Below are 20,562 nucleotides of genomic sequence, written 5' to 3'. Positions count from 1 at the left end.
GCCTGCCAATTCAGGGGACACGGGTTCGAGCCCTGGTCTGGGAAGATCCCACATGCCGCGGAGCAACTGGGCCCGTGAGCCACAACTACTGAGCCTGCGCGTCTGGAGCCTGTGCTCCGCAACAAGAGAGGCCACGATAGTGAGAGGCCCGCGCACCGCGATGAAGAGTGGCCCCCGCTTGCCGCAACTAGAGAAAGCCCTCGCACAGAAACGAAGACCCAACACCGCCATAAATATATAAATAAATAAATTAATTAAAAAAAAAATCATCTGGGCTTCCGTCATCCTTGAGGGCAGATGCTTCATCTTTTCAACTAAGAATCCCTGGCTCCTAGCACAGTGCCTATATTTGATACTCAACTAATATTTTCTTTAATGAATAGTTGTCTGAAGATTTGCGTTTCGCTCTGTTTTACTCCACTTATCAATGATTAGTCTTGCATATATTTTTTGACATCTCTTGGTCTCTCAACACAATACCCACTCACAGGGCTCTTTTGAGGATCAAATTAAACAAAGTAGGTAAGAAAGCACCTAGTTAACTATGAATTGTTGTATAATTGTAAACAGTTTTTATTTCTACAAGACACAAGCATAGGTATACAGCATTCTATGAATAACTTATTAAAACTTACAGTGCATTAGGTATTGTATTATGATTAGTTAATATTAATATATGATAAGGAGAACTCTGCTATTTATTGAACAACCTTCCTGTAGTCTATTTGATCAGCCCCTGTCTATCTCTGATCTTACACTCACTACTCTTTACCTCATTCTTTGCTTGAACTGCACTGGCTTCTAGATGTTTCTGGAAGACCTTCATTCAGTCTCACTTCAGAGCTTTTCCATTTTCCATTCAAACTGTCCAGAACCCTCTGTTCCCAAGTCTTTAGGGCTCACACTCTCACTTAATTGAAGTATTTGCTTAAATGTCATCTCCTAGGAAAAGCCTCCTCAGATTACCTGTGTTCTCCTTTCCCTGGCTTATTTATTTTGTTTAATAATTTCTTATCTAATCTCCTCATTAGAATGTAAGGTCAATAACGCAAACACTTTTTCTGTTTTGTTCAGTGGTGTATTTTTAGCACCTGGATCAATGACTAATATCTAGTGCATACTCAATAAACATTTATCGAAGATAATGAGATATGTCATGCACCATTCTAAATGACATATATGATCTCAATTGACAATAATTCTCACAAATTCGTGACACAGGATTGATAAAATATAGCATGGTTGCAGTATAAACTTCAATTTTTTCACACAACAATAGCATTCACTTATTAGCATTGATTTTATGCTTTAGTTTTTAGGCATGGTTTTAATTATATTGCTATGCAAAATGGTGTTTTAAATATAACCAAAACGATGTCGTATGTGTAACTTTTTCTCTTTTTCCCATCAGTAAAATGTCTCTTTTTCAGACCACAGGTAAGTATAGGAGTCAATGTGCATTTTGGAACTACTTACCTGACACCATGAATGGCAGCTGGTCTTCAGAGGGCTGTGAACTGACATACTCGAATGAGACCCACACCTCATGCCGCTGTAACCACCTGACACATTTTGCAATTTTGATGTCTTCTGGTTCTTCTATTGTAAGCCAATTTTCCAATTCATATTTATAAATCTGTTTTTTTTCTTCTTCTTTATGTCATTCAAGAGAATATTTAATTTTTATATGTTTTCTTTGGGTGTAAATAGCATATTTAATTTACTGATACAATCTCAACATTACCTTTTTTTTAGTCTTTCTTTTCTTACCTGCCTTCTATGACATATCTAGTTTGGATCTTTGGTTATTTTTAGTGTAAGACTTACCTAATCTATAATATCTAGTAGATTGTGTATTAAATATCTATCCATTGACTCTTAGTTTTTAACGCTGCTTTTAAGGACCATTTATACATTTTAAAGTATCATGGACTTTAAGGGCTTCTGCCTTTGTATTGAAAGTTTATTTTTACTGATGACAAATTCATTAAAAATATTTGATACCTGGTCAATAAGTATTAGCACATTCATAACAAATGCCATGTTTTAATAATGTAGAACCCTGCAAGATTTTTAAACATGAAAAAATCTTTCTAAGGTGAATAGCTTCATAATATGTACTTTACATCAGTAATATCTTGCTTTTACATTATATAGGTTTTTATTTTATATCCCTGTATTAGAATCTATAGATTACAGGCTCATTTCCCTACAATACTTAAAATCCATCAAATACATATTATGACTAAATAAATCTGCCTAACCCTAATGTCAGTGATAAAGATGATTTTTTTTTCTGAATGTTAAATAAACAAAGAGGCCTCTTAAAACCATCTGGTTAGAGTGAAACCAACCTTTCCCATTTCAAAGTCTCGCAACTATACTGTTTTGTTATTCTATATATGCAGCATTTCTGATACCTTTGCTTAATGTGTTTAAATGAATTACTGCATAGAAATGACTTGTTCTTACCACTGATAAAGCTGCTTTAATTAACCATTTTCACATTACAATAATGAATTGCCTTTCTAATATCAAGAAACTGATGGTGATAACATTGTTAAACCATATACTAATATATACTATGCTTAGGGAAAAAGATCACTAATTACAGAACTGTTAAAGTGCTACGTGATTTATATCAGATTTTCTGAATGTTGAACATTTTCAAAAGTACAAAATTTTCTCATCTAAATGCACATTTGTATTTTTACATTTTATGAACAGTTTAATGTTTCACCAAAAAGGGAAGTTCATTATATGTTGTAGTTCCTTTGACGAGCTACTGAGTTATTCTTTTAACAGTTGTATTATTATTTTCCCTTAGGGTATTAAAGATTATAATATTCTTACAAGGATCACTCAACTAGGAATAATTATTTCACTGATTTGCCTTGCCATATGCATTTTTACCTTCTGGTTCTTCAGTGAAATTCAGAGCACCAGGACAACAATTCACAAAAATCTCTGCTGTAGCCTATTCCTTGCTGAACTTGTTTTTCTTGTTGGGATCAATACAAATACTAATAAGGTATGTAGATCTCCCTTACTCTCTATTTTTATTTTCTAAATTTTTACTTTCCTAAATATGTATGTCATAGAAACATATATGAATTGGAATGGAATTGGAATTAAGGGCTTAATGGGGCAAATACACGATATACTTTGTTCTTAAGGTGTTTCTAAGTTTGAGAATGCTAACATATGTGAGCAACTTGCTTAGTAATTCCATTAACCACAGTGGCCCTCATTATGATGAACTGCAAAAACTTGTCAGCAAACTGAAGAAATAACCTTGTTTTGTTTTTTGTTTTGTTTTGGTTTGTTTTTACATGGGCGTTAAACAAAAACAGAGGGGAGAGAGGAGTTGGAAAAAATGTTTATCTCAAGACAGGGACGGAACACAAAAGTGGCTAAGGTTCATAGGTTGAAATATGATGAATTAGCTCAACCTAGTAAATGCACTTTTCTAACCATTTTCCACCATTATTGATCTAGAGCCTTATCAAATAGCTCCCATCTTGAGCTAGTCTGGGTCATCCTAGAAGCAGACAGTAAAGTGGGATAAAACAAGCAATAAATTTATTAAGCGAAATGGCTGTGAGAGAAAACGGGAAGAGAGAGACTTGGGAGAGCCATCAGACCAAGATGCAGGCCTGAGCCTGAGTGAAGGAAAGAAAGGTGAAAGGATGAGTTAGTAGAAGCACTTTACACAGCAGTGCAGTTCTAAGGAAAGCCCAGTTTGCCTGTCAAGGAGTCCTTTGAGCAGACCCTCGGCCAAAGTCACATGGCAGGTCTCTCAAGAACAGGAATGTCTTGCTGTGCTCAGTCAGTGGCTGTCAGCAGCCATCAGGAAACGTGAGCACATCAGTGGCTTCCCTGTATAGCAGCTGCAGCCCGCCCTGCAGCTGGAGACCAGAGAAGTGCATCAACATGGCCACAAAACAGTAAATTGCCTCCATGTTTCCATTCTTACTAGTCATCTTTCAACTACTGAGACAAACCATCAGTTATCAAGGTTTTCTTCTGAAGTAGATGCCACAAAGCACCTATTTTAAATAACCTACACGAGACTGTAAACTCCGTATGTTTTTGTTTGTTTGTTTTGCAGTGGTATTTATAACACCTGTCAATTCTGTGCACCTCCCACTATCCTCCAATGCCCAATTCCTCCTTCAGCTTCACCCCACCGTCATCCTCACCACAAAACTATTCCTTACAGTGTTTATTTTCAATTCTATTTCACCTATCAAATTCTTCCCATTTTAAAGCCGTATTTCAAATCTCACTTCCTCACTGAAGGGGTTCCCAAATTTTAATCACCATCCCCAACCTTATATAGTACTCTCGAATCTATTTTAGTAGGTAATCTCATTATGTTTGAATTATACTCTATTTTATTAAGTGCAATAAGTATGTAAATGTTATTATGTTATCTCACCAGTAATAGATTGTGTTAGTTCTGTTACTACAGAAGTGTATAACTATTTCATTTTCTGTTATTTCTTGTAAGCCTAACTCTAGTTCTAAGTGTGAAGTCAATACTAATAAATAATATTGAACTGAAATCCATCTCAAATTTACCTGATAATCTTGTAACTTCAAGTGATCATATAACGGATATTTTTGTAAAATATATCATCATTTGTCTGTTTTGTAAATTCAGTGCCTTCTCTTAATTATTTATGATGTTTTGTTTAACATAGTATTAGCAGTAATTTTCATTCTTTGAGCATGATTAAAATAAAGGAAAGTAAAGGCAGCTCCAAAACAGAAATCAGCTCAAATCATAACAGTCACTGTGAGATAATCAGGTGACTAATCCACAATTTATCACATAATATAAGTGTATAAAAAGTATAAATCTCTGGACAAGAATAGCAACTTAGTTCTATTACAGGACTGGTGAATGTTTCACATTGATGAAGCACAGTTCTTTTAAATCAGTTGGGAATGGTACAATTTAAAAAACTGACACTTGACAGGGATATTTTAATGTGACCAAGCATTATATAAAATGGCATAATTTATGGAGAAAGTCAAGATTTTATGTTACAATAATGTTAAAGTAAACATTGCTTATGGTTTCTTTCTTTGCTTTCTAGCTCTTCTGTTCCATCATTGCCGGGCTGCTGCATTACTTCTTTTTAGCTGCCTTTGCATGGATGTGCATTGAAGGCATTCACCTCTATCTCATTGTTGTAGGAGTCATCTACAACAAGGGATTTTTGCACAAGAATTTTTATATCTTTGGCTATCTCAGCCCAGCTGTGGTAGTTGGATTTTCAGCATCATTAGGATATAGGTATTATGGCACCACCAAAGTGTAAGTTAAGATGATCTCATAAATATTTGGAATGCAATTCTGAATAAGCTTTGTATATCATTGGAAATTTTGCTTTGTTGAAGTACATACAAGCATATGTATAGATTTTTATCTCTTATTTACTTTTCAGATGTTGGCTTAGCACAGAAAACAACTTCATTTGGAGTTTTATAGGACCAGCATGTCTAATCATTCTTGTAAGTATATATAAAATTGCGGCTAGAATTCAAAAAAAGTTACAATTTAAGGGTGCTTAAAATTCTCAATAATCAGGCATTACTTTGAGGGGAAAAATGATTTTGAGCACTTTACAACAAAGCATTTATTAATACTAGACATATATTGCATCACTATTGAGAAAAAGTATACATTTTAAACTCAAAGCTATTATAATTCATTTGCCTCTCTTGGGAGGATGTATTTTTGCACTACATATAGGAAAAGCATTTTTCACTTATCAGTAGTATCTCAGCATACTTCAATACTGAGAGTGTGCGAACCAGCTGATAATCTGGCATTTCAGATGTTTACGTTATTTAATCTTTTATCAATGATCAGTGATCTTTGAAGATTAGACTGTCATCTTTATAGTTTTATCATCCTTATGTACCCTGTCATCACGAAAGTGATTTTAAACTAAATTGCAACATCAGAGACAAGAACCCACTATTTCCCATGAGCAGGCAAGTCATATATTGATAGCCCTATTTCAGCTGGGAAGAGGGCCTTTTAATTCTTATTGGAAGTGGTTTCAAACCTACAAATTTGGCAGGTGTTATATGTTCCATTCTAAATAAAGACATTTTTATATGTCTCCAGAGCATTTCTAAGTGCCGTAAGTTTTCAAAGCCTCTCTGAATATAATAGTCTGTCAATGAATCTGGGAGGTCTGACAAGGCTGTACAATAGAATGAGTTGTCAATGGAGGAGTTGTGACAATATTTTGGACAACTTTGTCCCATATGTTTTGGCCATAGCTAGCTATCTTTTTCGAATTCTTTTCCTCTCATTCTCTCCCCATGTGTTTTTATGGGTGTGAGGAAGCTGCTAAATGGAGAAAGACTTGAAATGCAAAGCAGAGAATTTTCTTCAAGGTTTACTTTTTAATGGTGTGGGTGAAATAAAGTGCATTCAGGAACTATATTTCCTAATCATGACAGAAAATTGTATATAATTCTCACAGTGAATCTAGTAATATAAAAAGAAAACATTGGCAAGATTTCAGCTAAAACAGTTTCAGAGTTAGTTAATTTAGAATTCCAAAATTTTCAACCCACATGAGAATAGAGGCTGAATGTGTCCCATCCGTATATTTTCATGTGCTGCCCTGATATGAGTATTTTGCGTGAAAGCACTGTCTAAATTTTCTAATTTTACTGATTCCCTCTCTACGGAGTGGGCCATCTCTCATATTGTTTTGTATAAGTGAAAGTTCTTTGGATCAGTGATTCTTAGAGTTTAGAGGAAAGTAATGGCCTAGAAAGTTCCTGAAAACAGGAAAAATAGGAGCATATTTCTCTAAAGTAAGAAATAGAAAGTGTTCCCTGAAATTATTTTTTTTTTACTTTTGCTTCTATAAGGGAAAAGATAACTTTGGATTATCTTATAGTAAGATGGACAGATTTTAGATGGGTTTATCTAAAAATGAGTCCTATAAACTTTCCCAGAAGCCTAAATGAACAATGTCACACTGTCCTAGTCTGAAATTAATGAACCAATATATCTTCCTTACGGTTTCTGTATGATAATCATTCCATTTAACTAGAGGGTCAGGCTATTTAAGAAATGGATAAGGCCTTTCGGTTTAGTCTAAAACTGAATACTGTTTATCTTTTTTATATCTTTGAAAACAGCAGAAATTCTTTAAATAATTATTGAATGGAAGTGAATTCCTTTACTCTAGTGATCTCTGGCTTTCTGTGCTAATGCTGGCATATTATTATTATTACTATTATTATTATTCAGCTGTATGATACAACATTAAGTAAAAGTTCTCCTGTTGTCCCAGAATAGTATTGCATTCAAAGATAAAGTATAAGAAATATTGAGCACCCAGACATTTGAAAAAGAGCCACCAATAGTTTGGACCTGACACTTCCCATGGATCTTTCAAAGAGACAGTAGGACCAGGTGTAGCCCAGTAAGGGGACTAAAGAGTGGGGCTGAGAGGGTCGTGTCTCGGAGTTAGGAGTCCTTGGCCTTTGAGGGAGTGCATTGTTCTCTATGAAAAGCTTTTTCTTACCCTAACAGTGAAAAAAAAAAATGTACTCCCCCATCTCCATGAAGACAAGTTGTGGAGGAGTACTCCAAAAGGTCTGTAGGGAATGGAATCGGAAAGAGTAAGAGTAAAACTCTCATCTTGATCCCGGATTGATGTGACTGTGGAATTTTCATGTCTCCTTGATATACAAGAGCAATATATGAACAATTTTTATGACAGCTTGACATATGTCCCCTGACTTTGGGTCAAGTGTGAACATAGAGCCTAGACTTGCTTTTAGTTTCCTGCAGGCTGCATGCTTATTGGACTATCCCCTTGACAGCAGGGAGGAAAAGGATTATTATAGAGTGTGCCTGGGAATAAAATGACGGGGCGAACACACAAAGGCTTCAGCTATCCTATAAGCACAGAAAAGTTAGAGAGGGGAAGAAAAGTTGTAGTGCTGCCCAGAAGGTTGTCAGGTCAAGTGAAGTTATACACAGCCAGGAAACAGGCTGAGTACAGGTGATGTTGAATGGTGGTGTGGCTGGCCCTCTCTGAAAAATGGAAGGGGCCAAGATGGAAATGAAATACTATAAACACTAAAAAAAAATCACATATACCATCTAAGTGTAAGCCATCACATAAGCCAAGATTACCGGCAGTAATAAGAACCAACCTAAACCAAAGTGATGTCGTGAAGCTCTCTCCATCCACAAGAGCTGATCAGACCCTTCCAGCCCCCAGCAGCAGAGGAGCTGAGCTTTATCAATGAAGGAACATATCCTAGAATCAACCATGCCACCCCAACAGTCATCTATACAGATTTACTGAATTGAAAATTGTCATCCTATGTTTGGGGATATTCTGGTAGGACAAGATGCCAATCCATATCATTAAGGTCACCGTGTTAATTGGGTGGTCTGGGCATGATGGGAGGACAGAGGAAATATAAGAATTATCCCCTGCCCACTATAGTGTCAATGAGGAGAAAGCAAGATGAAACAAATGACAAAGAATATCATATAATAAAATATAAGTGATACCGGTGAGATGTGGAAGAGGAAGTCATCATGGAGATGAGGAACTCGTTTGTGGATGGGGAGAGAAGCAGAGTATACTTTGCATACAGTGGATTCTAAGTGTGAACTTAAGTGTCTCCCAAGCAGCCCTATAAGCGTGCCAGATTCCTTTTGAAGGAAAACAAAGGGCACAGACAAAATAGTTGCTATTGTAAATAAGGCAGTACCAGAAATCAGAAAATTTCATCATCTGTCTTTTATTAAGAAGATTCAAGAATCATCTTTTCATAGACTCATCACTTCCTAGTCTACATGTCATTAACTATTTACCAAATTTTTACCTCCATAAAACTTATCCGTTTCTTCTCTATTTTCACAGTCAGACCTTTGTTATCCCTTTGAGTCATTGTTATTCCTTACTAAGATTATAGTATTAATAACAATAATAGGAATTTTTTTAATTTACAGTTTGTTGAGCAGCTACTAATTTTAAAAACAGACAGCTAATACTTCAATACTCAATCTCCTTAAATGACCTACATTGTCATCATCCCATTTTATAGTTAATGAAAAATAGAATTTGATTCAAAATATTAAGTGATTTGCCCAAGGCACTGAAATCTACAAATAAATAATGAGGCTAGAACTTTAAACTAGTTCTGTCTTAATCTAAAGCTCACCTTTTCATTTTAACTTGCTACTTTTTCAGTTGCCTTCTAATCTGTCTTTCTGCTGCCATTCTGTACCATTTCATTTTAATCTATCCGGAATAAACTGCCCCAAACTCAGCTCACATAATGGGAACAGTTAATAAGAAAAATAAGAACATTAATATTAAGCTCTTGTATATTCCTGGTGCTAAGCTAAACATTCTCCATATGTTAGCACGTTTAGTTTAATCCTTCAACAACTCAAAAATGTGTGTGTGTGTGTGTGTGTGTGTGGTTTATTTTATTTTGAAGTTGGAGAAATTGGGGCATAGAGTGGTTACACAGTTTGCCGAACAATTACTAAGTACCTGAGCTGGAACTCACGTTCGTGAAGTTGAGTCTATGACCTACCTTCTTCATCCCATTGCCGATAAGTTCCCCATTGCCTATAGTCTAAATACCATAGGCTGGTGTATAAGGTTCTCAGTAATTTAGCTGAACCCTGCCTATTTTCAGCCTTTTCTCGCACTGCATATCTCCACAAAACAACTCACCAAAGAACTTTATCCTTTTTAGAATATTTGCCGCGCTTTGGATATTTTCTTGGTTCTTTGCACTCAATAATCCTACAACCTTGTGCAAAACTCTGCTGCCTGAAATCTTATCATTAATTACTGCACAACTTCATGAAAACCTTTCCAGATTTGTAACTAATCTCTTTCTTCAACATGCTCCCATAGAATTTTGAGTCAAACCCGAAATAGTACTTTTAATGCTTTGTTTTGTTTCAGATGATAATTTTCTGTCTGCATTACACTACTCATCTCCCACATCCAAATACCCAACATAGAGCTGTGAGTCTCTTGATTCACTGACCATAACTTGTTCAATAATCAGTGCCACTTGTTGCATGACCTTAGGGGCCACAGCCCAATGAGTCGCAAACGAGTTTTCTACACAGCCACATTCACAATGCATTCTCTATGCGCGAGTGGACTCTACACTGTAAAACTACCAGCCCTCTTACTGATCACCCCAGAACACAGAAGGTAGCAAATCCTTAATAATTATCTGTGTATTTTAATTGATCCGTTAATAAAGACCATGGTAATAAATAAGGCAAGAAGAAACACCCTGTGATCTTTCTTAAGCTATATGACTTCTGTGTTCTGGATTCCTAACATGTAAGATGAAGATAATGATGCCAGCCCAACGCAACAAAGATATAGTAAATACAAAACAATTTTTTTAGAAAAAGCATCTATTCTTTAAAAATTAAAAAAGGAAAATACACAATAATTTGGAGGACAATCTTTGGCTTTCTTAGCTTTACCTTTTGTATTAAAAATTAAGGGGCTTCCCTGGTGGCGCAGTGGTTGAGAGTCTGCCTGCCAATGCGGAGGATACGGGTTCGAGCCCTGGTCTGGGAGGATCCCACATGCCGCGGAGCAACTGGGCCCATGAGCCACAATTGCTGAGCCTGCGCGTCTGGAGCCTGTGCTCCGCAACAAGAGAGGCCACGATAGCGAGAGGCCCGCGCACCGCGATGAAGAGTGGCCCCCACTTGCCGCAACTAGAGAAAGCCCTCACACAGAAACGAAGACCCAACACAGCCATAAAAATAAATAAATAAATAAACCCAAAGTTTAAAAAAAAAAAAAAATTTAAGTTAAAACACTAATTTTAAAACCATAATTTGCACAACAAAATTTTGTATGCAAGGTTCTGTATGTTTGGCCAATATAGTGTGTGTGTGTGTGTGTGTGTGTGTGTGTGTATGTATATATACATATATATAAGCATAGGTCCTAATTTTTAAAATATTGGTGAAGATATGACAGCATTTGTTTAATTATAGCAAGATATTATTATGATAACCGTGCTTGTACATGGAATTTGTTAAAAGTCTCTAGTACACTCTGCTGGAAAACGTTAACTGAAATGAAACAAAGTGTGAAATGTCTTAAAGAAAAGCAATAGAAATTTAATAGAATAAATAGTATTTATTTTCCAGAATAAAGATAAAAAGTAAGTGAGCCTTCAAGTTTAAATAGATAATTAGTGGTGACTTTGTTATGCCTGGCTTTAAATGAGAGATAAAATTGCTCTCTCAGCTTTCTCTGAATAAATCTGGGAAGACTTGTACTTGGAAAAGAAATTTTTATAGAACAACTGGCAATGGGTTTAATTCTTACATGGAATCCTTGCATTTCTTCTATAGAGTAAGAACCAGTTCCCAGTAAATGATATTTGCTTGTTTTTATGAATGGAGCCCTGGGGCATGTCTGGTTTGGAGTTATAATGGTGATGCCTTTAAGATAATATGTAAATGAATAAGCACAGAATTAGTTCGCACTGGTGGCTTTTTCTACCCCTAGGTATGTTGTTTCAAAGGAAGATTCAAGCTTTCAATTTACTCTGATAAGTGTTAAAACTACTTAGGTATTTGAGCAGCAACATTTTCAGCATTGATCAAATAAAAGTACTTCCTCAGGTGTTTACTCATTAATATTAAGGATCTCTTAGAATTCTGAAGTGTGAACCACTGACCCCACTGATTCTATCTACGAATCACTACATTTAGAATGTTAAGATTATAACTATACATGAAAAGACCTAGCCATGCTTTTGAAAGATTGAGCTGTACAAGAAAGAGATTTCTAAATCTTTGTAAAGCAAGCTGCAAACTGAAGATAATTTACATAATTTATTTCTTTCTTCAGTATTTTTAATCTTTCATGCTGAATTCTTTCAACTAAAACTGTGCAAATGATTAGATTCAAGTACACAAATATAAAGAAGAGTTTGTGAAAATAATTTAACTTTTAAGTAGAAATTGAAGTTTCTCATAGATATGTTCAGTATTGAAGAATTTAATTTGCTTGATTGAGGCAAATACTAATTAAGCTGTGTCCAAATAAGGCATTTTCTTTAAAAAATGAGAGCTTTCATTTCAATTTAAATCACAACTCTTATAATTCAGTGTTTCTATATTGCTCCTTTACCCACGTCTTTTTAGGTTGCCCAGAATTCCACTCAGTTTTTTGTGATGGTCTCCTCTAATTGTTCTAAATTATGTCTACAATCTCTTAATTCCCTTTCACTAGGAAATAACTATTAAAACCTACTCAAAACTGAATTCCTCACATAAGCCTTACAAGACAGACCATGTCTATGTATATTTATTATTATGTAATGTATTCTTATTACATTTTTTTTAAATTTCACACATTGCCCAAGCTTGAAAGAAATGCAAATATTACAAGACTATGTAAAGTAAAAAGTGAACATTTCAAAACATATTCATATTCTCCATGACTGACTACTCTTTTGCTCAATATTTACTTTGTATCTTTCCAGACCTTTGCTATGCATACACACACACACACAAATACATATATACCACACATAAATATGCATATACATATGTATAAATGTAAGCAAGAAATTTGATTATAAGTTCAAATAACCCAAATTATTTATAACCTGCAATGTATCATATTCATCCTTCCTTGTTAGAACATACAATCCTACCATTTTTTATCATTGCATATTATGAGTATGATCTAATTTATTTAACCACTTCCTTATTGATTTTCTTCTTACAAATAATACTGCAAGAGAATCGTTTCAATACAGTTACATATATCCATTATATAAATTTGTTATGAAGTGCTTTTGAGAAGTATAATGTACAGCACAGGGAATATAGTCAATAATATTGTAATAACTTTGTATGGTACATAATGTATAAAAATATCAAATCACTCTGTTGTACACCTGAAACTAATGTAATATTGTAAGTCAACTAAACTTCAATTTTTAAAAAAGCTACAAATGCAAGTTGAGGCAGATTTTTAAATTTCCAAATTGCCTCCGAAACATTTACTTCAATCGATACTTCCATTGACAATATGTAAGAATGTCCGTTTTCTGACATTTTTGCCAACACTAGATAATTTTATCTACTGTGGTTTCTAATGGCTAAATCGGAATATATAAACTGAAAGGAAGAATTATGATAGACCAAGATTCTGCAACAGTGCCATCATTAACACGTAGGACCAAATCTTTGTTGCGGGACCTGTGCTGTATGGAAGTTTAGCCACATCTCTGGCTTCTACCATCACCACCAGCTCCACCATCACCACCTAGGTATGACAACCAAAACTGTCTCCGGACACAACCAAATGTCCCATGGGGGGCAATACTCCCAAATCTTTTGACTGGTAGCTACTAGTGTAGACTTGGTTTTTAAGTATCTTTTATAGGAGTGCATTTGCAGCTTTCTTTAAATGGCATAAATATAAGGAAGAGAATTAAAATCATAGTTCAGGCAATGTCCTTTAGATGACCCCATTAAAGCTATATTAGAAACACTCTTCACTGTAAATTTTAAATTGTGGATAACAATTTTAATTACATGGATAACATTTTAATTACATGTGTTAATTTAATGGCATCATATTTGTTAGATGCATCTTTAGTGACCTCTGTGGTTCAAGGCACTTCAGTATTCTACCCTTTTCTCCATATTATGTATTAATAAGAACTTCAGAGCCTATAACATTTAGCTACTTTTTCATATTATTCTGACCTTCTTGAAACAGGTAGCTGGAATTTAAAAAAAGGAAAAGTGGTGCTAAAAAAGAACTTAACATAAATAATACATTTGTAGTTTTCAATGTATTCCCATTCATGGGAGTTATATTCTTACCGGAAATACCTTCACAGATAATCTTCTTGGGACTTGTTCTAAAAAATTTCATAAAATTTGAATAACTTCATAAAAATTATCGATCCAAAAAAATATTGAAAAAGAAACCCCTTGGGTCTCTCAAGCCCAATAAGAAATAACCAGCTCAATTAGAATTTCACCAGCCAAGGTGAAATTCATCCCTGGTATTTTTGTATAAATGCAGCTTTACATTGAGGGATGTTACATAATGAAATGGTGAGAGGGAAACACTAGGGATGTTGGAAGAGCAAGACAGTCAATTAGAATTATTATTCACTTTACGTTTGTGTAGTCTTTTAATCTTTACAAAACCCTTTTAGCATCTCAGTTAATCTTCCCAAAAGCTTCGGTAATACATCGAAATTAAGGTAGTAATAGCATGTAATAAGAGATAATATTTTACTAGATTTTCACTAGATCTAGTAACTATAATCTTGACTTATCTATTTATAAATACCTATGGGGGTTCTACTATTCATAGCTTTTTAAAGTGTACCAATTCCTTGAGAACTGGTTAAACTAAAGCAAATTATGTACATTCTTATGTAGCTAACATACGAAATCTTCAAGCTACTACTCAGTAAGAATACATAAAAATCCTTAACCTTAGCCAAGAGCACACTACATATTCTGATCATTCTTTTACTTCTGCTCATCCTCTTAGTGTAACACAGCGTCCTTACCCAAGCTGGTCTGCAAAAAGAGTGAGCCCTTATTTGAATCAGTCTTTGTTAGCATTTGCTGAGCTCTTGTTCTACACGTCTGAAAATATTTAATCTTCCCTGTAAGTATTTATCATGTCCCTCTGTCCCCTTCAGTACTCTCTGCAAAATATAAAATACTCATTCTGAGAGAATGGACTATCTGCGTGACTCTGTCTTGATTTCTATTTCTCATATAAAAATGTTGTGTCTAGTTTCAGGGCTTCCCAAGAAAGGAACATTTACAATTCCTTCTGATGAAAAAAACATGCCTCCTGGTGGTTTCTGTTCAAAAAGAGAGCCCAAGTTGTTCAGTGTTAGTGCACAGCCTTTATTCATTAGAGATTCATTCACACTCATTTGGGTAAGAGCCACCATTCTGACTGTATTTTAAATAAGTGGAAACTTATTTTAAGGCTTATAGAGATTAAGCAATTTACTCAGGATCACCCAGCTACTGAGTGGTAGAGGCAAGCTCATGCTTTCCAAGTTTACATTCTGTGCTGTTTCCCTGTCATATATTCTTTCATCTTTCCTTGCCCAGGAGACTGAAGGGAGTAGATCTTTGTTAGGTCCACGAAAAACTTGTTCCCATCTCCCAGATTCCACAAATGGTTTCAAGGTGAGTTTTCAGAGACACAGCAACTGCATTCCTTCTAAAAATTATTCATGAACTTTCAATTCTTTGTTTTACTTAGTGAAGATGTCAAAATAAATTATTTTTCACTGAAAGTGATGGAGATCTTGTCTACTATAGATGTCTCTTTCCCCATTTTGTATTGCTTTATCTAAGTACTTGCCAAGCATATCTAACAACTAATCAAAAAATCCTACCTGAAATCCTGACTGTATCAGACTATAGATCAGTATATGGAATACAGATAGTCTGGATGTTTACTGTTCTTTTAATTGATATTCATCAGTAAGCAATTTTCAATGTCCTGTATGACATCTAATTGCTCAGATTCCTTTTTCAGTTTTTCTCCCATCAAGAAAAAGCTGAAAGGTAAATTTGGTGTTTCAGCCATTTTTAATTGTCCTTAATTCCATACTTCTAATTAGCAGATCTATTTTCTTTAGAAAAAATAATTTGTTCTTTTGAATTCTTTGGAAAGTCCATATGATTTTTTTAACTAACACTATCAGTATAGGTAGTATTAAATCAAAATAAAAGTATAGAGAGTATGTAAAGAAAAAATAACCTGGGAAAAAATAAGTACAATACTTTGAATGTTTCAGAATAGGTCAAAATTTTATCAAATATTAAAACCCCAGTTAAGGCTGTGCTAGAAACTGAGGCGATATAAGTGGAGAGACCTTGCTCCCAAACAGTGTATCAGGTGGACATGTATACACAGACAACTCTAAGACAACACTTCAGTAAGCTTGAGGTAACATCTTGGAAAAGCAAAGCTGAACATTTCTTCACCCCCTGTTTACATCTTTCATGGCTTTACATTGCTCCTGGGGTCAAGTCTAAAACTTTTAACAAAGCCGAGGATAAGAGTGACCTATTAGGTTATTTATCATCAAAATCAGGACCTTTCTGAAAGTGAAAAGTAGGTAATAAAAAAATACTCGAAATTGGTTTCGCTGTATTGGTGGACCTATAAAACAGCTCTATTCAAAAAGCTATTTTCAAAAGTAATTTTTTTTCTACAGAGTAACACTTATTTGGAACAGAGCACCACGTGCCTGATAGACATTCTGAATGACAATAATAGCTTCACAATGATAGACGTTTTGAATCCTTCTTCCACTACCCCGATACACGAGGGAGGTTGCTGTCCCTAGCCACTTGTGCCTGAGCGTATTTGGGTGAAAGGTGATGCTTACATCATATCTGGATAAGGTCCGGAAAGAGGTGACATATTGCTGGTTATCTTCCATATTTAGGCACATTTGAAAGTTAGAATGTTCACTACACACGTGATTCTCACACGGTACCCCAGGAGCCATGGCAGAAGCTGGAGGTGGAGCTTGCCAAACATATCTGAGCTTATCTTAATAAGATGAAAACAAATAAAAAACTCAAGTAAATTCTGAACTGAGCAGAACACTGGGCAACAGAAGTAACAAATACTGGGCCTCAGCAAACAGGGATAAAGTGGACGCTGTCCCTTGCAGGCACTGCATGCTCTGGCCCCTGTCTGCTGATCAGCCTCATCTCTCATGACCCTCCCACGGGCTTTTGTGTTTCAATAACATTGGCTGCTTTATAGCTTCTCAGAAGTTCTATGTAGCTGCCCATCTCAGCACCTCCACACTAAAACACTCGTAGCTTTCCTCTGTCTGTCCTTCATCCAGTTAACTCCTTTCAGATATCAATTCAAACAGCACTTTCTGAGGAAAGTCATCCCTGACTCACTGGTCTATAATGAATCTTTGTGTTATATGCCTACAAAGAAGCCCCTTTTTTTTTTTTCTTTTTGAAGACTTTCCTCCATTTATAATTACACGGGTGTTAGTTTGAATGACTGATCAATAACTGATTCGTATCTGTCTCCCCCAGGAGACTGTAAGCTCTATAAGAGTAAAACCTTATGGATTTTTCTCTCACTATATTATCCTTGAGGTTTGCCGAGTAGTAATCACTCAAGTAATATTGTTGGATGAATAAATAAATGACGCACCAAGTACAGTAGTTAGTCAAAAATGTTAATTCTTTTCCCCAAACGAAATTTAAAGAAAGAAATCATCATCGTGGAAATGGGGTTATTTTGGGAAGACGTCTCAGAAGAGATAACACGTGAAGAAGTCATTATAGCATATCACTTTTTTAATTGAAATATAGTTGATTTTCAATGTCGTGTTTCAGGTGTACAGCACAGTGATTCAGTTATACATATATTATATATATGTATATTCGTATATACTCAGATTCTTTTCCTTTATAGGTTGTTACAAAACACTGAGTATAGTTCCCTGTGCTATATAGTAGGTCCTTGTTGATTATCTATTTTATATATAGTAGTGTGTATATGTTAATCCCAACCTCCTAATTTATCCCCCCCCCCATAAATTTGTTTTCTGTGTGTGTGTCTCTTTCTGTTTTGTAAATAAGTTCATTTGTATCTTTTATTTTTTTTAGATTCCACATATAATCGATATCGTATATTTGTCTTTCTCTGTCTGGCTTACTTCGCTTAGTATGATAATCTCTAGGTCCATCCATGTTGCTGCAAATGGCATTATTTCATTCTTTTTTTACTTTATTTCTTTTCACCTTAGGAATAATGGCTATATCTATCTGTCTACCTAGATCTATCTTCATTGGCATTTTAGGTTTAACTGAATTAAATGAGGTCCTAGCCAAATAATGTCAGAGTTTTTAAAAAGTAGTATGATTGGTAAAAAGCACATATTATGGAGTCCTTTCTATGCCCTGGATTTCTAATATGTACATGAGGATAGCAATGCCAACTCTATATACAGAGTTACTGTTTAAGAAAAAGAAACAAACAAAATTTAAAACATCCTTTAAAAGTTAAAAAAGGAAAACTTTTAATAATTTGGGGGACAGTCTTATGTCCCTCTTCTATTTTTATCTTTTATATTGGTGATAACTAGATACATCTTTGAATTTAATTGTTAAAGTTCTATCAGATGCTAAGTAACAGCTTAATGATTTATATGTTTGTATAAACTTTTTAACTGTTACTAACCTCTATCCTCATTTTATACAGCAAGCATATACGAGGAACATTTTTCCTTGCATTATTCAGTTTTCATTGTCATATTAAATAGAACAATTGTTGTAAATACTCTTCACATATAGTTTTTCTCCTTCACCTTTGTTTTCTAGTATCTTTCTATGGCTTGTAACCATCTGCAGTTGAAACCAGCCATAAAAACAAGCTCATGAAATTCACTTACACCCATGGAGGCCACTTTACCCTTCGTGTTTATAAATTTCTAGTTCTCTCCACCTTTTAATTCTGTTTGGAGACTAGTAAATTATTCTTTCAAACATTGAAAATATCCAGCTATTAAAATATTCCTAATGGAAACATGTTAAAAATATGAAGTGTGAATTTTTTTTAATTAATAAGATGATTATATATTGCTATGGAATTTTAGCCATAATAAAACAGAGCAATTATTTAACTGTTACCTCAGGGGGGATGTGGGAAGATATTTTCCTAATAAGGCAGTTTTCTGCCCACTTGTTGATTAAGACTTTTGTGTGCCCAAGTCTGATTAACGAATATACCTCATAAAGTCCATAGGTCTGTGGTTTCTGTTAGATGCAAAATGTTGCATATATCCCAAGGTATCCATTCATAAAACAAAGGAGATGTAACTTAATTCTTTCCCTTTTCTCAAAATTATTCCTAGAAGGTCATTATACTTTGATAACTATTTCTCTCAGATTCCATTGGTATATCTATCTACAGATTATAGATTTCTAGTGAGATATTGTTTTGTCAAAATCTGCAAGATGCAAGATGTAACAAAATATAATTTTTTAAATGTTTAGTCAGATTAATGGTTGAATGTTCCTTTACATAAGCCATTAAGGATACCTGGATTGGGGTATACCACCCTTCATCCTCTTATTCATTCAACAAATGTTTATTAAGCATCTTTTATATGTCAGACTTTGTGCTATACCTTGGGAATACATCAGTGAATAAAATATTAAAAAGTCCTTACCCTTATGGATCTTGGAATCTAGACCAGGAGTCTACAATAGCCATAGCCTGTTTTAATAAATAAAGTTTCTGGGGGACACAGTCACATTCATTTGTTTCAGTATTGTCTAAGGCTGGTGTTGTTTTTTTTTTAACATCTTTATTGGAGTATAATTGCTTTACAATGGTGTGTTAGTTTCTGCTTTATAACAAAGTGAATCAGTTATACATATACATATATCCCCATATCTCTTCCCTCTTGCATCTCCCTCCCTCCCACCCTCCCTATCCCACCCCTCTAGGTGGTCACAAAGCACCGAGCTGATCTCCCTGTGCTATGCGGCTGCTTCCCACTAGCTATCTATTTTACATTTGGTAGTGTATATATGCCCATGCCACTCTCTCACTTTGTCCCAGCTTACCCTTCCCCCTCCCCATATCCTCAAGTCCGTTCTCTAGTAGGTCTGTGTCTTTATTGTCGTCTTGCCCCTACATTCTTCATGGCCATTTTTTTGTTTGTTTTTTAGATTCCATATATATGTATTATGGTATTTGGTATTTGTATATGGTACAAATATGGTATTTGTTTTTCTCTTTCTGATTTACTTCACTCTGTATGACAGACTCTAGGTCCATCCACCTCACTACAATTAACTCAGTTTTGTTTCTTTTTATGGCCGAGTAATATTCCATTGTATATATGTGCCACATCTTCTTTATCCATTCATCTGTCAATGGACACTTAGGTTGCTTCCATGTCCTGGCTATTGTAAATAGAGCTGCAATGAACATTGTGATACATGACTCTTTTTGAATTATGGTTTTCTCAGGGTATATGCCCAGTAGTGGGATTGCTGGGTCATATGGTAGTTCTATTTTTAATTTTTGAAGCACCCTCCATACTGTTCTCCGTAGTGTCTGTATCAATTTACATTCCCATCAACAGTGCAAGAGGGTTCCCTTTTCTCCACACCCTCCCCAGCATTTATTGTTTGTAGATTTTTTGATGATGGCCATTCTGACCGGTGTGAGGTGATATCTCATTGTAGTTTTGATTTGCATTTCTCTAATGATTAATGATGTTGAGCATTCTTTCATGTGTTTGTTGGCAATCTGTATATCTTCTTTGGGGAAATGTCTATTTAGGTCTTCTGCCCATTTTTGGATTGGGTTGTTTGTTTTTTTGATATTGAACTGCATGAGCTGCTTGTAAATTTTGGAGGTTAATCCTTTATCAGTTGCTTCATTTGCAAATATTTTCTCCCATTCTGAGGGTTGTCTTTTTGTCTTG

At 35.0% G+C, this 20,562-nt stretch overlaps 1 protein-coding gene across 5 annotated transcripts in view; it reads left to right on the top strand.

The window, feature by feature from the left end:
• ADGRL4 (adhesion G protein-coupled receptor L4) overlaps window positions 1-20,562 on the top strand; it is a 125,153-nt gene that overhangs the window by 89,021 nt on the left and 15,570 nt on the right. For all 5 annotated transcript variants that reach the window (XM_036829567.1, XM_036829550.1, XM_036829541.1 and 2 more), the window contains 4 exons: window positions 1,431-1,604; window positions 2,828-3,031; window positions 5,106-5,326; window positions 5,457-5,523. In XM_036829567.1, coding sequence (XP_036685462.1) covers window positions 1,431-1,604; window positions 2,828-3,031; window positions 5,106-5,326; window positions 5,457-5,523 — 666 coding nt within the window. The remainder of the gene's footprint in view (window positions 1-1,430; window positions 1,605-2,827; window positions 3,032-5,105; window positions 5,327-5,456; window positions 5,524-20,562) is intronic.

The sequence above is a fragment of the Balaenoptera musculus genome, chromosome 1 (assembly GCF_009873245.2).
Source record: "Balaenoptera musculus isolate JJ_BM4_2016_0621 chromosome 1, mBalMus1.pri.v3, whole genome shotgun sequence".
In the NCBI taxonomy this organism is placed as follows: Eukaryota; Metazoa; Chordata; class Mammalia; order Artiodactyla; family Balaenopteridae; genus Balaenoptera; species Balaenoptera musculus.
The sequence above is the reverse complement of the archived record's forward strand: the minus strand, read 5'-3'. Positions and strand labels throughout refer to the sequence as shown.